Source organism: Poecilia formosa, unplaced genomic scaffold (genome assembly GCF_000485575.1).
Source record: "Poecilia formosa unplaced genomic scaffold, Poecilia_formosa-5.1.2 Scaffold224, whole genome shotgun sequence".
NCBI classification, from domain to species: Eukaryota; Metazoa; Chordata; class Actinopteri; order Cyprinodontiformes; family Poeciliidae; genus Poecilia; species Poecilia formosa.
Genome location: NW_006800163.1, coordinates 677,544 through 696,154, shown reverse-complemented (window position 1 = coordinate 696,154; position 18,611 = coordinate 677,544). Strand labels below are relative to the sequence as shown.

Sequence of the window (18,611 nt, the reverse complement as noted above, 5' to 3'; positions counted from 1 at the left end):
ATATTAAGTAAAAAAAACAACAACAACTTTTTATTACTCATAGGAAAGGGACACAAATGTCCAGAGAACTGCAAGTGTTTTTGTTCAATCATCTGTATTTGGAGTAAACCTATATTTGGAGAATTTGACTGTGTGGCAGCGTCTTCCTTTTGTCCCGACATCAACTTTATTGCTGGCGTTTTTGGATCTTGTTTGTTGTTGTCTCCTGTTGCTAAAAGCTGTTTGGTTCCACAAGACAAACTATTAAACACCAGTGGAGTCAGTCTGACTAACAGCAGCTGTCAAGGTTTAGTGTGTCAGCTCACAATATTTTAGTCATATAGAGTGTTTACGCAGGAATCCTGCACAGTTAATTATAGTTAATTATATGCAAATGCAAATTGTACTAAGTGTATTTTCTGGATATTTAAAGGCGTTAAATATCCAGACACACATCTCAATCTTTGTCTCTTCGGACTATAAAACTTGTCTTTTCTTGGTGTAGTTGTGTCTTGACTCAGGACAGAAGCTCTGGTCTCCAATTCATGACCAGATTTTGGAATATAATAACTAATTTCCGCTAATCTCAGGATTAGTTTGGGTTTTCCTTTGAACTTTTTTTTGTTTTGTCAAATTGTAAAACAGAAATTCTCCCTTCAAACTTCCCAGAGTTCTTTGTTCTTTCCCATTTGTCTGTGTTCGTCGCCCAACATCTCGTTAAATCATAATCAGGAAGTCATGTTAAATGATAATCTCTGAAAACCTTCAGCAACACTAATTACATAAAGTGAATGTCTGTGTGTGTTTGATCCTGTATGATTTAGAAAAAAATTCAGACAATTTAAATCTGATTCTATGGAGACCTGCACACGCCAAGAATCTGAACTGTTCAAATCCTATTGACGGTAAATGGCAAATATTTGATAACTTTTATTTGGATTTTTGTGCATCAAATAATTCTTTAATCTGCAATCACAATATAGAAAATAATTTAATTGAACTTTTTGACCACAAGTGAAAGAAAACATTGGCGCCCCTGAAGATAAAATGTATGTTTCTCTTTTACTGCAGTAGGATCATTACCTACCTTGTTAAATAAATGTGTATTAGCCATGATTATGTAGTTAAAATTGGATATTTATTGAGGTCTAACATTAAAACATTTTCTTTTTACATTTATTTATTGGGTTATAAACTTATGTCTTGATTGAAGATGACTGGACAAACCAAAACTCTACAGACTTAAACACTTATTATTATTATTTTTATTATTATTAATGTATTTATAAACAGGCTGGAAATGAATGAACATGAATCCGGTGGAAACGTTGGGCATTTAAAATATTTATTATGGCTTACAACTGACAGAGGACATCCTGTGTTTATACACTTCTATTACTTATTGCCACATCCCATTCACTTTGAAACAAGTGGAGGGTTTAAAACCAAACTTATTCTACAAACACTTATGTACAAGGTTTAGTGTTCTTATTTTTTAAAGTTTCCTCAGCAGTTTTTCTTTAAGGTTTCATCACTGTACAAGAGTAATACCACGTACACCAACCTAAAGAGCATACTCTTATTTACAAATATATTTGGTAAAACCCTGATTAATTTCAACAGTATTTAAACCAACCTTGCAACTATCTGGAGATAAAACACTTGAATATCTCAAAGTACTTAATAGCAAAAAACAAGAAAGAACAAAAAGCCTGATAGTGTGCATGTGTGTGTGCATGTGTTTTATTTCTGCTGTGACCTTATTCCTACAGGAGAAGAAAACGATTTCACTGTAAGTACACCGGAGGGCTGAGCTGTTCCAGAAGGTTCAACACTGGATCTGAACGCCGTCCCATGATGCAATGGGCTCAAACACTTGAATTAAGGCAACAGAACAAAAACAACCTGCTGCTTTACTTTGTCTTTTCTTTTTTTTTTTTTTAATGTTACAGTGTTTTCACTCCTAGGTGAGCGCGTCGTTCAAATACTGTAGTAGAATCCACTATGGTCCCCAAGTACACAACTGCAGTACAGTGTAGCAAGTACAGAGAAGTACAAATCCAAGGTCGTCAGGTACCTAGTCTTTACATTGAGAATGGTTGAAGGTGGTGGTGGGGTGGGCCTACTGGTTGCTATGGTGCAGGTCTCTGTGGAGGATCCAGATATCGTCTTGTGAGCGGCTGCGCTCGTTCATGCTGTTTCGGTAGAAGTTGTTGTTGGGGGGGTTCTGCTTGGTTCTGCTGCTGCTAGCTGGAGCTCTCCTGAGGTTGGGGGGAGTCTGGGTCTGGTTGTTATTGCTGCTGCTGCAGGCGCTGGATGCCCGCGTCTGCTGCCCCCTGCTGTTCGGGATGGGAAGCTGCGACTTGATGCGGGGGCCGGAGCGGCGGTTGCTGCTGCTGCTGCTCTGATAGGCAGGCTGGACGGCGGTGCGGCCAGGCCCGCCGGGACAGATGGCCTGCTGGGACAGACGGATCAATATCGTCACACAGGAAACGGAACCTGGGGTTTAGTCAAAGCAACAGCAAAACTATACAGGGGGTCTAATAGTTGACTCTACTCAGAAGGGATTTCATTCTGATGGTTTGCTCATGTGTGAAGGCTTTAGTTCAACATTATGACATGCAGCAGCTGCTTTTCTATTAACCGTAAAGTTGCACAAATTGAAATTAGGTTAATAAATTCACTTAATGGAAAAATGGCAATTTCAATGTTTTAATAAAAGGTTTTTGTGAGGATATGTTGATTTTTGAGCTGCATGTTACTACTGGCGAAATGCAGAAGTTGTTGGAGGATGATGGACTGCCTTTGTTTTTTCTCACAGCATCACGTCATAAAAAGTTGTTTCATTCCAACATGTTGAATCCATAACTCTTCTGTAAAATCACCGACTACAATTTCCCTGTAGCCACTTCCAAGTAGGCGGGGCTTGTTGCTCAACACCTGAAGAAGATGCTCCTCTGATTGGCTGATACATGATGAGTGCTAGCACAATGACTGAATTATGAATATATATCATGTCCATCACTGCCATGATTTTTTATTTACTTTTTCAGGTGTAATTTTAATTTAATTTCTTATTTAATGGAGACACTGCAGTTGTGAAATTGTGTTTTTTCGCCATCAGCAGAATACAGACTAAGATTTGTGAACATTTGTAATGGAGGCACAGCTGGTGCCTCGCTGGAGAATTCAAATTCTCTGAACTTTACATTTTATCAAGTCACAACCATAAACATAATATATTTTACAGAGATTTAAAGTAACAGCCCAACACAAAGTGGTACAAATTATTCATGATTCTTAAGCTTCTTTACGAATATAGACGAAACTGCCTTCTACCCTGCCATTAGCATAGCTGGATCATTTACACAAAGTTGATTGACAGCGTTAATACCCTCCTCCTGGCTCTGATTGGATGTTTCTGTTAAGTGGTGCATTTCATTACTGCAGACGGCAGTAGAACCAAAGAGGGGAGCCAGAGAGGTTTGGTTATCTGTCAGGACATGATGACAGTTTGAACAAACATATTGTTTATTAAACTTATATACTGTAGATTTAAAGGAGTTTTAAATTCTAAAAAAATTTTCTAAGCTTTGAACATATTTTCTATAAAATGGAAAAGCACAACTGACAAGCCAGGAAAGAGTTTCAGAAAAAAGTCAAAAGCTCCACGGTGACTCTGGAGGAACTGCAGAGAACTGCGGCTCAGGTTGGACAATCTGATGACAACCATTAGATAACTCTGGCCTTTATGACATTTGCTACAATTTGTGTGTCTAGATGCTGGCAGCATGTAGAGACACTAAATGGCTTACATCTGTAAACGCAGCAAAAAGATTCAAATGATCTGAATACCAACTGCACAGATCATTTCTGCACAGCACTCTTCAGATTTTTCTTTTTTTCTGCTTAGTAATTATCCAATAGTTTGAGTTGGGATATCAGCCAAAATCCCAACATTTGTGATTATCATTTTAGAGAGGATAATGAAGTATATGTGAAACTTCTCATTACCTCTGACTGCTGCTGGACTGCTGCTTCCTGGTTGGACTTGTGGCAATGCTGTTCCTTACTGGGAGAGCTGGGAAACAGGATCAAGCTGTCTTTGACCTGGGAGATCTGTGGGACCCAAGAGGAAACATCTAAAACAGCTGGGTAAGAATACCTGAGGCTCAGCAACTAAACCTCTGATAAACACAGCAGGTCCAGAACAGGACATTGACTTCCTGTGGTCTGTGCAGAATTAACGTGCTCAGCTTTGATCATTTATTTTTGAATATGAAATGTAGGGTCCTCTCCCACATCATGGACCAGTTACCAGAACAGGAGCTCATTAAACATTAATGCCAGCTGTAGACAAACTGAATGCCTCTATATTTAGAACGACTGTCAGCTGTGAGTCAAACTCTTAGCATAATGTTGAAAAGCTTCCTGTCTTATCAGTAATATTAATTATTGTATATAAATAAGTGACTTAGCATGAACATGATGATTAGCCAACCTTAAAATGTGGATCTGTACATAACTCTGTACTGTCTGGTATCTGTGGCAAAATCAATTCATTTTCTAACATTTTATCTAGGTACTATATCATTATACAATGCTAAAAAACACACATTATAACTGCAGTAAAGGGTGAATGTTTCTTGTTCTAAATTGTTTATTTAAAAATTATCAACAGGAAGAAAAATAAGTTATCTTAATTAAGAAGGTTTAACTCTGGGGACTACAATCTTTGGAGTCGACTAATTATCAACTAGTCTGGTTTTAAAGAGTCATGGAGTCATGCTGGCTAGCTACCTAGCTTTAAAAAACATAAAAAAATGTTTTTATCAATTTTAATTCAATAAGATCATTTTCTATTTAAAAAGAAGTTGGGTTTTTAAAATCTAGAGCAGTATCTGTGTTTAGCACATTACATGCTAATCATGTTAGCTTTAGTAAAATGCCTTGAGACAACATTTGTTGTGAATTAGCGCTGTCTGAATAAACCAAATTAAACTGAATTGAACCAACATTCTGGCAACTAAATAGCTTGAAAATATTAGTTTTCAGAGTTAGTCAAATAAAGACCAAAGCTACAAGAATCAATAATATAACATGCAAAATATAAAACAACCTACTGCTAAAGATTAGCTTACATTTTATCTCAATCATATCGTGTAACAAGTATGATAAACTTGTTTATCATACCGTGAGTATCTCATACTGGCCTACACACAGTATAGCGGGTCTGACTGGAAACACTGAGGTAATAAAGGTTGTGTTTCCTGCACTTCAAACTAAATTCAAGTCCCTTTAAGACCTTGGAAACATCACACAAGAATTCCAAAATGTTCAAGGATTCCCACCTGTATCAGTCATGTTTATTATAAATGTAGCAACACCAAAACAAACAGGGTTTGCAATAGTAAACGTTCATCGCCAAGTAACATTGTTAAAACAAAACAAAACAAAAAAAGTCACCCAAACTAAAATGTCCTTACTTTTTGAGCATATTTTTAAAAAGCTGAAGAATTTGGTGGAAACTGATAACTTTAAATTGAGAATATATATAATCAATTACAGGGTTAGGAAATGCCAGACTTAATTTTTTTCATTTATGTTAAAACTAGTCTGACATGAAGTAACGACCAAGACCCTAAAGACAGACTGACCTCCTCAATTCCTCTGCTGGCTCAGAGTGAAGCTAAAGACTGAACAGTTTACCAGAGACATGCTGGTGTGTGTCTGCCTGACTGGTGTGTGACTACCTGACTGGTGTGTGTCTGCCTGACTGGTGTGTGACTACCTGACTGGTGTGCGACTACATGACTGGTGTGTGACTACCTGACTGGTGTGTGACTACCTGACTGGTGTGTGACTACCTGACTGGTGCGTGACTACCTGACTGATGTCCGGCTCCGACCTGCTGGAGCACATGGTCTGCAGCTCTCTGATCAGATCCGTCTCATCATCGAAGAACACCGGCAGGCCAGCCGGCTGCCTGCAAACCCAGACAATAATGTCACTACAAGCTGAATTATGAAACACACACACACACGCACACACACTCACACGCATGCATGCACACACGCAGACACGCACGCACGCAGGCACACACACACACACACACACACCCATTCAGACTCCACAGCCCTGCAGCAGTGGTTACAGTCCATGTACTGGGTGTCAATAACAGCCAGAACACCAACCTGTGGCCATTGGACATGAACCGGACATCAGAGCTGGACACTGAGCCTGAAATCACACACATTCAGAAGAAGTTCTATTAACAAACAACAACTCCTGCTGAACTCAACAACATTCTTTGTCATTTTGATTTCCTTTCTGAGATTTTGCATCATCATCACAACTGAAGGTAGATAGAACGTACCGAATCATTAAAATACATTTGTTAAATAAATAAGGTGTTCTCTGTCACAATGGGAACCTCTGGGTCCTTTGATTTAATGACTTTGGAATCTATTAAGCCTATCAAACAGCGCCCTCATGTGGACACTCTCAATTCAAATTCCAAAATACTTTATTAAATCCCAAAGGGAAAATAAATGTTGTAACTCATATTATTTGAAAATTCTTCAGAGTTTTTGTAGACAGTGGCAGGAAGAATCTCCTGCAACAGTCTGTGTTACAGAAAATTTTAAGAAGCCTCTGCGACACTGTTTTTCTATGATGGTCTCATGAATGGGATGGTACTAACATGATACACAAATATGAACACAAGACCTTTCCATCAACGTCTGAGCTTTAAAGATGATTAATGATAAAATGTATCTGTAGCTGTGTTTCCATTACAAATGTGCTTTGCCAGTATATATATATATTGTCAAAAAAATACAATTTTGGAATTGTGGCATTTCAATTAAACAAGAAATGCAATTAAAATCACATGTGAATAAGCTTGTTCACACAGGAAGTAATGAAACATGCTACGGCATCATCTTTCTACCACTTCCTGTTGTCTTCTGTGTCGTTTCATCCCATAGTAACACCTGGCTTCACACAATGTGGAAAAAGTTTTTCTATCAAAGTTTTCTGAAATACTTTGATACAGTTGAAAAACCACAACATCCTAGCACAAAAACTTTATCAAAAAATTAGAATTTTTTCAAAATTACCATTAAGCAAATTCATTTTCATAATTACAATTTGCATAACTATATGGCCAGTGGACACCTAGCTAGTGTTTGATGTGAGTGTTGGGTCCAGATGCTGCTTCCTGTACTGACCCTCTCTGAAGGAGCCCCCAGAGCTCCACGTTACAGATGGGCTCCCTTTCTTCCTGGGGCTGGTGTTGGATCGCCTCAGTTTGCTGCCGTCTCGGCCCCGTCTCCCCCCCCCGGACCCCTCCCTGCAGGAGCTGAGGGCCGGAAGAGGAGACAAGCCTCCCTGAAACTCCAGCAGGTACCGGTCCATTTCTGAAGGATTGAGCAAAAATCGTTTCTTTTCCTCAAGCCTGATGTTTTGTTATCTGCATTGTTGCGGACGACGCCCACTCACCGTGGCGAGGGAGGGGGCAACCCGGCATCACGGCTTTGTTGACCAGGATGCTGAGGGCGGCTTTCACCACAGCCTGCTGTCCGGCGCTCAGCCCGCAGTTGCTAGGAGACGGTCGATGCGAGGGAGAGGAGGTGGAGCGCTTGGTTGTCACGCGGGAGATGACGGCCCCCTCCACCCGCGGCACCACCACAGCATTCCAGAGGCGGGCCAGCCATCTGTTGGAACACAATCCTGTCACATTCGCTCCACAGTCTGACTCCGCCTTCTTAGGGGATTGATGGGTCATTTATGGGTAAGATGCTGTTATCCAGCAGACGGCCACCTGACGATGGGCTGAGTGTTGTTGGCGACGACAGGGCAGGACAGGAAGAGCTGAGGGCCCAGCAGTGCCTCGTGGGTCCCCAGACGGGACAGACAGGCATTGAGCTGCTGCCACACCTGACTCATCCACTGTACAGAGCGCTCCATGAGGCCGTCTGCTGACCAGGCCGCACTCCCCACCTGCAACAGGAGCAGCTGCTTTTATTCTACACAAACCTAAACACTGCAGAGTTTCAACAGGTTACAGGTGAATTATCGGCAGAAGGAAAAGGGAACATGTTTTCCAGGCCACTTAATAGCACAATCAAGTAACTATGTTACCTTTAGTTGTTAAAAAATGCTATATATATTTCAAATATGACTTAAAAAGAAATGTGACTTTGTAATTGTGAAATTGGGTCTCTGTCTCTTTCTGAAAGAAAGAACTGATTTCACTGTCTCCTATCAGGAGGAAGTAAAGCAGGAAAGTAAATCTAAGTGAGCGGCTGCAGCCAGACCTTTGACCTACCTTGTGGAGCAGCTTCCTGCGCAGGTGCCTTCCCAGCAGGCCGTACAGCGGCTCCTGGTCCCAGCGCAGCATCACCCAACGGAAATGCTGCTGAAGGCGGAGCTCTGATCCCTGGAGGCGGGACTTGGACAATGTGCCAATCAGGAAGCTGTTCTCCCTGACGTGGTGTAAACCTGCGTGGGGACAGTGAGTGATGTGTGATCAGTCCTGGAGGTCAGTGGTTTTCAAGCCTGGTTCTCCAGGTACATTGTACGATGTGTTTTAGATGTCTTCCTCCTGCAGCACACCTGGTTACAGCTGACAGTTGATTAATGAGATTTTGCTGAAGTGCAATGATCCAAACAGGTGTGTTAACCAGGGGGACATCTAGAAAATGCAAATTGGTCCTTTAACCAGTTGATAGACCATGACTGCTCCTGAGACTGAGATTCGTCATACAGCGGCTCCTGGTCCCAGCGCAGCATCACCCATTGGTGGTGCTTTAACCAATCATGAGTACCATAACACTAGAACCTTAACTTTTACATTCATCCATTTATTATCTATTCCTGCTTGTCTTTGCAGAGGTCGCTGGGCCTGGGGAACACCAATACATCACAGGGTACACCTTGCTGCGTTTCCATTACTAATGTGCACAAATCTTTGTCTACATACTGTTAATGTAAAAAAAAAATCAATTTTGCAATTGCAGTGTTCCAATTAAATACGAAAGCAGAATTCACCAAGTGTATTCTAGTAGGGAACGTGAGCCTGGTTTAGACCGTCGTGAGACATGTTAGTTTTCCCTACTGATAATGTGTTGTTGCAATAGTAAAATCTCATGTGAATAAGCAGAAAATGAGAATGTCCTATTATTTTATTATTATTTTCAAAAAGTTCTAACTGGGAGTTTTGCAGAGACTTCATAGTACATTTTATTTATTGTTTCTCTTGTTTTGTGTATTTTGAAAATTTAAAATGTCTTAAACTTACAATGTTAAATGTTTTTTGAAATTAAAGTTTATTGATCTTTTAGAGACTGCAGTCACATTATTATGCCTACATTGTTCTATTATGGTAAATGGACTGAACTTTTCCAGTCATTTTGACCACTCAAAGCGCTTTACACTAGAGTCACATTCACCCATTCACACTCACAAATGCTCACACATTCATACACCAATACACAGATCGGTAGGCAAGTTGGGGTTAAGTGCCTTGCCCAAGGGCACATCGACATGAAGCAGGAGGAAGCTGGAAATGAACCTACAACCTTCTGATCACGGGACAACTACTCTTCCCACAGAGCAACAGTTCTTAGTTGAAAAACATCTCAAAATGACAATATTGCCATTTATTGCAATCATTTCTAGGACAATTTATGATCCAGGCTACTTGTTATCCTGACAGGCCTAGAGCTTAACATGGATCTAAGTTGCTGCTCAGAGTCTGGTGTTGGTCGTACCTGTGCTCAGAATCAGAGGGGAGGCGGAGCCTCTATTGTCCAGGCTGAAGCAGAGGTCTCCAAGCAGGCCTGTTAGTGACGAAGCCTTCTCCACTCCCTCCAGCAGAACCACCACACACTGATCAGAGTATCCAGACACCTCTCTGAACCCCGCTGCTGGCACCAGGAAGCCTGGAAGAAAACCAGGACCGGGGAAAAGTGTGCCATATTAATGGATACAGCTAATGTTCTACACATCCCACAGGTCCTCAGTCAGATAAAGAGCACTTGTTTTATTAATCAATCAATCAATATTGATTGTGCTATAAAATAGCACAATCAATATCGATGAAGTAGCTCCTATAATGAGCTCAGAAGATTCGTAGTTCCACCAGGTGTTTGCTAATTTCTGCTGGCTAGTCTGAAGGAGCTGAGTGGGGGAGTCACAGAGGGAGGGCTGCTCTGTGAGATTCAAGCTTGGACGTTTGGAAACTGCAGCTCAGAGGAAGAGCTGTGCCTTGAAGGCAAAGCTAGTTTCCCCCTGGTGTTTCACAAAGCTGAATGATTACTATAGAGATTAAAGGATTTATCAATCATGCATGAAAGAATCAAGGCAACACTCCAGTTATGTTTTTAATGAATGAATTACATTATAACATAATATAAAGCTAAAAAAAACTTGATTTTACATGATACAGCCTCTTTAACAATGGGTTTATTTGTTATAGGTATGGACATGTACTATATAAGATTATGTAAGTGTATGAGGAGTGGGAATATTCAATCACGTTTATTTGTGCAAACAATAAATAGAACTTAGATGTAAAACTGTGATTTTATTTTGTGGTGAGGTAAAAATAGGTTCTGTGAATAATTAGCCCCTCAGACAGACCAGAGAGGTCTGAGGAGTCCCTCTGGTTTCAGGACATGCCTGTTAACGCAGCAGACACCGTCTCTCCCTCCAGGTGTGTCAGTGTGAACGTTTCTCACCACAGGTGATGAAGGTCTCCAGCAGCTGCTCCCTGGTCAGGCTCTCCTCCACCTCCACCCTCACCACATCACAGCCCGTCCCCTCTGCCTCCTGTTTCGACTACAAACACACACAGTGGAGGCGGGGCTGAGCAAGGAGCCACAATGAGACAAGAGGCGCGTTGCCATGGAAACATAAGAAATGTGTTACTGCGTGCTGCGAGAAACGGAGCAGCGGGGCAGGAGAGAAGGATGTGAATGAACACAAAGGGATTTTCTTGGCACATCGCTGCCATCAGAGAGAGAATGTTTGTCTCACAATGATACACATCACTACAGAACATCCGCTACTGGAGCTTGGTGGCTAAGGAGGGTGAGCATCTCAGATAAGATATGCCTACAAAGCCTTTCAGGTGATTACATTTACAGATTAGTGTCTTTAAAGATGTTTTTAGTCTTTTAATGACTCCGACAGCCGCCACAGTTACTGACAGACTAGCAAAATCTTTTCATTGTTCTCTCCCCGCCCCATCGACTGGCTGTGGTAGTTCTCGACTCCAGCAGTGTCATCACATCGCATTGCTGTTTGCACACAATTTCTGTTTCATTGCATCACCCCAAAGCAACAAAGAAAGATTTCCTTTGTGTCTGTGGCGAAACCAGCAGCCGGCTGGCCCGTACCTTGACGCAGTGAGCCACCAGGTTCGCGATGTACTCCTGGCAGCTGCCCTCCAGGCCGTGAAAGAACAGGTTCCCGTATTGCTCCACCTGGACATCAAACAGGAAAACAAATCGCGTTTGAACCCAGAGTAGCCATTCTGAAGAGGCTTATTTGATGGATTAAAAGTAACTTTTTAAGACTGGCAACCTTAAAGCAGGGATTAAATATACTTTTTCTGCTTCTGATAGCACCTTTATTTTGGATACAGTGATTTATCACTGGTGGAACAAAATATAATTTTGGAGTTTAAATGAATAAAATCATGCAAATCTCTAAGAATTTGCAGTAAAACCAACATTATCAGAGATCGACTCACATCAGTGGCGTTCCTGGATTTCTGACCTTTTGGTGGCACTGATTTGAGATTTAATTTCCAGTTACCTGCCTGTTATCAGTGTTTTATTCTATCTATTCATTATTAAGCTATCAAACTGCGATAAAGACAGAAAATTAATATATACTTTAAATGACGCCCACATTTATATGATAAAATATTTTTCTGTTGGTCTGATGTAATATTTTCATTTTAAATGTCATGTTTCCATTAAGTGTAAACAGAAAATCTTCATAATTAACAGAAATAAAGGCTTTCGAACATCCATCTGTGTGTAATCCATCCACCTGTATAATGTGCTTCGCTTTGTGATAGAGTTCCTGAAATAAATGAACTTTTCAGTAATATTCTAATTTCTTGAACGGGTCTGTCTGTACAGCTTGGTTTCACTTCAGGAATTACTCAATAAACCAGATCAACAGGATTTAAACTGTCTAACATAAATTATTAATTTGACACTAATTCTAATTTCTGACTGATGAAATATGAATATATTTGGTCTTTAATAACATCTTTGTGGTTTATCCGTTTTGGAGGTTGCATCATTTTCCCTTCAGCAGAGCCAGCAGAGGGCGCTGCAGCAGCTAGGAAAGGTTCAGCACACTTCAAACCCTTCTCTTTCTCTTTTTCTTCTTCTTCCCATCCGTCTCTTCATAACAACAATTTCCAATCTCATTTTCTGAGAATTTCCACCCCTCAACTCCTTGTGTTTTATTTAAAGAGGCGCAGTGTGTGTGTGTGTCGCAGTGTGTTCCTCACCAGGCGGACGCAGTTGTGCAGCAGTGGCAGAGGGAAGAGGGATTCCAGGGCTAACTCATCCAGACCCGACTCAGACAGACCTGTCAGAACCAAGCAAAGAGATGTATCCTTACATCTGCTCCGGCTCCTGGACTCAACCAATCAGACAACACAGAAAAACATGGAAAACTGTGTCTGTAGTGTGTATTTATGTACAGCAAAGGGAAATGACAACCATTGTATATCCAGATAACCACATTTCAGTCATGGTTATGCACATGAAAATTAAAAAACTATATTGCTGATAATTGTATGAATAATATTGAACAATGTTAGGCAAAGTGAATGTGACTTTGATGTCAAGTCATTAAAGTCAGAATTCTGAGATGAAAATAAAAACTGAGGAAAAAAGTTTTAATTTTGAGCTTAAAGTCAAAATTTTCACAAAAAAGTGAGAATTCTGAGATTAAAGCTAAAATTCTGAGAAATAAGCCAGAAATCTGAACCTTAAAGTCAGAACATCAACATTTATTTCATTTTTTTCTCAGTGGCCCTAATCCTCTTCTGTGGAGAATTAGAGAAAATGAATTTACTATTTAAACTTGTGGAGCCAGTTCTGGTTTTTAATCATATTATGCTGTACGATCTAGGTACTCTCAAAAAGAACAGTTCAAAGAAATCCTTCAAACAACCAATATAAACATCCGACCACTGAATTTCATATATCAATTCTCCATTTGTCCACCTGTCCATCGATTGCAAAAATGAACACAACTCAAGCACAACAAACCAGATTAATCTATAAAATGTTTACTAACATGTTGGCTCTGTGCTGACGACCTGTAATGCAATAACAGTAATATAAAGAGGGAATGTTAATTAAATAGCTCTTCAATAGCTGCAATGAGTGAAACATGAGAGGTTTTGACACATCTATCACACTGATAGTTTTTGGATGTATGCATGGGTTTAAAAAGATCTGCCGTCCCATAATGTCCTGGTGGATTATTGATTTTATGTAACAAAAAAAAACAAAACAAACAAAAAAAAAAACAAGAAGAAGCATTTTCAACTTTCTCACATGACTGATTTAATTTGAACTTTGATTCAATAAAAACTGGGCATCAACCAATCAGAGTACTTCATGTCCCAGGCTCAGTGGTCTTTTATGTGCTGTTGCTTAGGGAGACGAGTCTGCTACATCAGTTCAAATGCATCCAAAAAACAAAACAAAAAATAACAAAAAACAAAAAAGCACCCAGATCCTTTAATCCACCAAATGGTTTCAGTGTGCAGTGATCACAGCTCTGATGTCATGCTGTTGTTGGCTGAGTGATGCTGGATGAGGCTGCCAGGTTTGTACCTTTGAGGCGGATGGTGATGCACTGGCTGAGAGGCTTTCTGACCAGATCCCAGGGAGAAAGAGGCAGTTCCTGACCGGGTAACCACTCAGTGTCTCCTGGAAGACACAAAGAAGACATGGGGATGGAAGGAAAGACGCAGGATGTACATGACTTCAAGGACTGCTCACAAACACTGTCACTGTACTGGTTGGGTAAAGCAACCGATGGGAAAAAAATAATGGCAAACATGGAGCCAAATAAGCACCGGTATATTCAGTAAATTACATTATGCATTTTGGTGCTGAATAAAAGCATCTTTTGAGAATAACAACCTCTAAAGCTGCAGAAGGTTATTATTATTATTATTATTATTATTATTATTATTATTATTTATTAAAGCTATTCACTTAGGGTGGTAGCACATTGGAGGAGCTCTGTTCTTTCATTATTTCATTTCCCTTTGGAATCAATAATGCATTTTTTTAATTTGATTTTTATTTTTAAAAAATGTGGGTTTTCCTTTTTTTTTTGCATATTTGGTAAAACTGCCACCATGTCCTACTGAGAGTAAAATGTGTCAGACAATCTGTGAAAAAATCAAGCTACTCTGACTTCTCCCTGTTGTACTGAAAATCTGCAGAACTGCAACCAGTCCCAGTCAGAAACAACCAATCAGAGCCAGGAGGAGGGTTTTAGTGCGGCCAATCAAGCTTGTGTATGAGTTGCTCACAACCTCCCCCTCGAAGACAGCACTAGGTCCAACCAGGCTTCTTGCACAGTTGAATGGTTGTCGTGGAGACTAAAGGATTTATCAAACATTCATGAAAGAATCAAGGCAGCACTCCTTGATTAGGGAATAACATTATCAAAAGACCTAAAGCTCCAAAAAGTCTTTTTTACATAATAATGCTCCTTTAATACATTTATTCCAATGATAATAATTTAAATCCATCTGTCTCTAGCTACAGTATTTCATATGGAGCCACATCTCACAGCATGGTGTGTTAAGGATGTGTTGCATTCAGGTGTAAAGAGCAGTTCCTTAACATTTGGTCTCTGAGGACGCTGCTACGGGGAAATAAAAAGGCCAGTAATGTGCAGACGTGTTGGCAGGTCAGCCAGAGACCAATTACTCTGACCAGCTCTTCGCTTTGTCCTGAGGTTGTAAATCCTGCTCAGGGTGTTGGAAGGCTGACGTTCAGGCTCTGGATTAGTCTCACTTTCAGCTGAAAGCTTATTAAACTACCGCTGCACTTTTCTAACACCCACAGCAGAAACAGCCTATACTTTTCTTCTTTTCTTTGGAAAGTGCAGCTTGAGTGGGCTGCCACAAGCACTGCTGCCAGATCGGTCTGGTAGCAAACTGGGCGGCTGCTTCTTCATCTTCTATTCAACCTAACCTGGTGATCAAGTGTGACTTTATTCAGGACAAAATGATCACAAACTGGAATAAACCAGCAAATCACAGCAGCTTTCTGGAGTCTATAACGAGATGTTTCTTTTTTCCAAAACCTAACATCAGCAATGATTTAAATTTGACATGTATATCAAAGGATGACGAAGAAAGTTGTGAGAAAGAAAATAAATATTTGTAAAGGGAGTACCGATCAGGATGGAGGAGATGCTGGCAGGAGTGAGGCCCAGCAGGGAGCGCTGTGCGTCCTCTCCACAGAGGATCTGGAGGTGAGAAATGAACATGCTGCTGAGGGCGGCACTCAGCTGGGCCCAACGCGTGCCGCGGTTCACCGTCACTCTGCCCAGCGCCGTCTGGCTGGAGAAGTGGACCTTGGCCTCCTCCTTGTCCTCGATGGGCCCCATAGGACACATGGGGCCGGTTAATCCGGCCGAACACTGCAGCAGCACCAGGACCCGGTATGAATCTTTGGAGGGGTGGAAGAGAGAGCAGTGAGCTGTAGCATAAAGGGATCATAAGCTGAATATCTGCTAAACTTTTTCACATGTTGTCATGTCAAATACCATGGTTAAACACAGAGGTGCACCGATTGCAGTTTCCAAGCCGATCACTGAACTTTAATAACCGCCAGTTCATATTTTTTTTCCAACCTCACAGTAGCCACGTTTCCATTACAAACCTGCACAAAACTTAATCGATATTCCGCTAATGTGGGAGGAAAAAAACACAGTATCGTAATTGTGGTGTTTCCATTAAATAAAAAACGCAATTAAAATCACATGTAAATAAGTTTGTTCATGCGATAAGTCATTAAAAAGCATCCTGTGCCATCATCCTCTTCCCACTTCCAAGTTAATGTGGTTTCTGGCAGCAGTAACATCTGGTTGTTGGTCACGCGACTCACGTGATGTGAAAAAAGTGTTCCCATTGCATTTTTGGCAAAATAAACTAATTTCAAAAAGACGAGAAAAACGGCCTCATCCTATAGCCAAAATTTTTTTCCAAAAAACCAGAGCTTTTTCAAAACTGTGGTGTTGGAAACGCAGCTCATGTCAGGTGTTATCAGGTTACAATGCACCTTCAATGTTCCAATTTTAGATCAGTGCATGAATTCAGTTTCTCACTTAAGCATCGGCTGATCACCCAAAATGAAGGAAATCAGGGCTGATTGATCGGCCGGCAGACTGATCGGTGCACTCCTAGTTCAATGCATTTTATTGGGATTGTATGTGATACACCAACACAAAGTAAAGGACAATAGTGAAGTGGAAGGCAAGGAATAGTCTTGACAAATGTGCAGTGAAGTTTCTTGATCCATTTGTCACGCAAAAAACCCCCCCAAAAAGTTAACAGCAAGACACATCCACCAAAGAACCTGAGCGGCCATTACAACGCTCTGCCGGAAATATGGAGATTCACAGCTCAGGCGGGACAATCTGTTGACAAGATAATTACTTGTTTTCTTGTCAACACATACCCTGATTTGTGGGGTATTATTTGTGAATACCCCACAAACTGGGTATTTATTGAATAGTGGTCCATAGGGGGCAACCTGAACAACAACCTGAACATTCAGCCAGACCTCCAGCTCAATAGTAAGATCAGACCAGTGACCCAGTCTAACACCACACTGCTGGGAGGACTCTCATTTAAAGGTCTGAAGAATCTCAAAGACTTGGCAATTGATGTTCAACAAAATCGACAAGCATAGATTACTTTTCTTAACATCAGTATCAAGTTTTTAGAATTGTGACAACCCCAGGAGGAAGAAGATCAAGCATTGCATCTGGAAGTGCTTCATGGTTTCCCTTGTTACAAGCCATTAAATGGAGTAATTTTTTTTATTCAGAAAGTTTAGAAACACCTCAAAGACAAATCACCAACACAACAACCCCACAGTCCACTCTACCTTTTTCCACTGCAGCCAATAACGTCATGGTGTGTATGTTTCCTGCACAGGGAGAGACTTTTGTAGACGTTACAGCACGATTGGCTATGCAAATAATAAACCTCTCATGGATGAGCTGCTGATCACAGCATGTCTGATAGTTCACTTATTTTTGTTGCCTTATTGTAATCAAATATCCATACTGCAATATGACTGTTTCCCTGTGGTTGGTAAAAAAGCCTCATGGCTGTACTGTACTCAATCGAGTGAAAATCAGAGAAAATCTCAGCAGTGAATGTAAAGAAATGAAATGCATAAAAATGTTGTGTGCATGTATGCAGACTCAGGCTATGTTCACAGAGCAGCTCTCAACTCCCATTTTTTGCTGATATCCATCTATTTTTGCGCAGTCATTTATACTACTAAATAAATCCAACTGCAATGAGATTTCTGTGTGAACGGATTAGCACCTCAAAGCAATCCGCAAGAGCAGAGGAAAAACAGCAGCGTCCATGTACGGAGGTTATATACAGATGTTATGTATAGACATCAACTCCTGATTTTTATTATGTACACAGGTGGCAAAAATCTCATTTTTGGGGGGCAGTGGTCAAGTGATTGGAAATGGGTTGTTTAGTGAAAAAAAACGCATTTGGGCAAAATAATACAAATTGTGTCACATTCACTAGCTGTGTGAATGCAGCCTTAGGTTTGTCAGAAAATTAGGAGTTTATTCTTTTTTACTAAGAAAAGTATTCAGTGCAGCGATATCAGAAGGCTTCACATCACGGTCATGAACTCATTCTGCTTTTTACTACACATATTTTAATTTGCTTACTTACATATTTTAATTTGCTTACTTACATATTTCAGTTTAATTCTGAACAATCCTAAACTATGGATGTGGAGCTCAATAAGCTTGTAAGTGCTCATTAAGCTGTGCAGCCTCCTCACCTCCCTCCCTGATAAAAAAGCCCCAATTTAATTAAAATTGAACAGTTTTCACAGATTTCAAATGACAAAAAGTAAGTTATAATGGCTGTAGTTCTAAATAGCTGATATAGATTCATGCTCTGCACACCCTGTGGAAGAAAGAACATTTTAACTTCCTATAGTTTTCCTACTCTGAGCAGCAGGTTTAAAATAATGAAATGTCTGATAAAACATGTCCCCAAGTTTGACTATGGCATGAAGGTAAATAAGAATAAACACAATGGCTCTATTAAAGCACAAGTAAAAAAAGATGAACACTCACCAAGGTTTTCCAACAGATCCTTGCAGTCGTCTGTTGCCACATCATGAATTGTGCGATTACACTTATCCCTCCGCTCGATGTCCTGCTCACTGTGGCTGCACAACACCTCCAGACACTCCTGCACGTATACACACGCACGCACACACACACGCACACACACACACACACACACACAGACCCACACACACACACACACACACACACACACACACACA

At 40.6% G+C, this 18,611-nt stretch overlaps 1 protein-coding gene across 3 annotated transcripts in view; it reads right to left on the bottom strand.

Moving 5' to 3' along the window:
* Positions 1-1,311: 1,311 nt before the first annotated feature.
* cttnbp2 (cortactin binding protein 2) overlaps positions 1,312-18,611 on the bottom strand; it is a 79,815-nt gene continuing 62,515 nt past the window's right edge. The window contains exons 9-24 of one of the 3 annotated variants that reach the window (XM_007568527.2): positions 18,397-18,514; positions 17,163-17,204; positions 15,444-15,719; positions 13,860-13,955; positions 12,518-12,597; positions 11,385-11,471; positions 10,725-10,824; positions 9,756-9,926; positions 8,312-8,484; positions 7,805-7,983; positions 7,483-7,697; positions 7,212-7,400; positions 6,174-6,219; positions 5,866-5,965; positions 3,994-4,098; positions 1,312-2,434 (exon numbers count right to left, since the gene is read on the bottom strand). In XM_007568527.2, the coding sequence (XP_007568589.1) occupies positions 2,102-2,434; positions 3,994-4,098; positions 5,866-5,965; positions 6,174-6,219; positions 7,212-7,400; positions 7,483-7,697; positions 7,805-7,983; positions 8,312-8,484; positions 9,756-9,926; positions 10,725-10,824; positions 11,385-11,471; positions 12,518-12,597; positions 13,860-13,955; positions 15,444-15,719; positions 17,163-17,204; positions 18,397-18,514 (2,310 nt within the window). In that variant the 3' untranslated portion in view covers positions 1,312-2,101. Of the gene's footprint in view, positions 2,438-3,993; positions 4,099-5,865; positions 5,966-6,173; positions 6,220-7,211; positions 7,401-7,482; positions 7,698-7,804; positions 7,984-8,311; positions 8,485-9,755; positions 9,927-10,724; positions 10,825-11,384; positions 11,472-12,517; positions 12,598-13,859; positions 13,956-15,443; positions 15,720-17,162; positions 17,205-18,396; positions 18,515-18,611 lie in introns of all 3 variants that reach the window. The other 2 variants (XM_007568526.2, XM_007568528.2) reach the window with 2 other exon arrangements.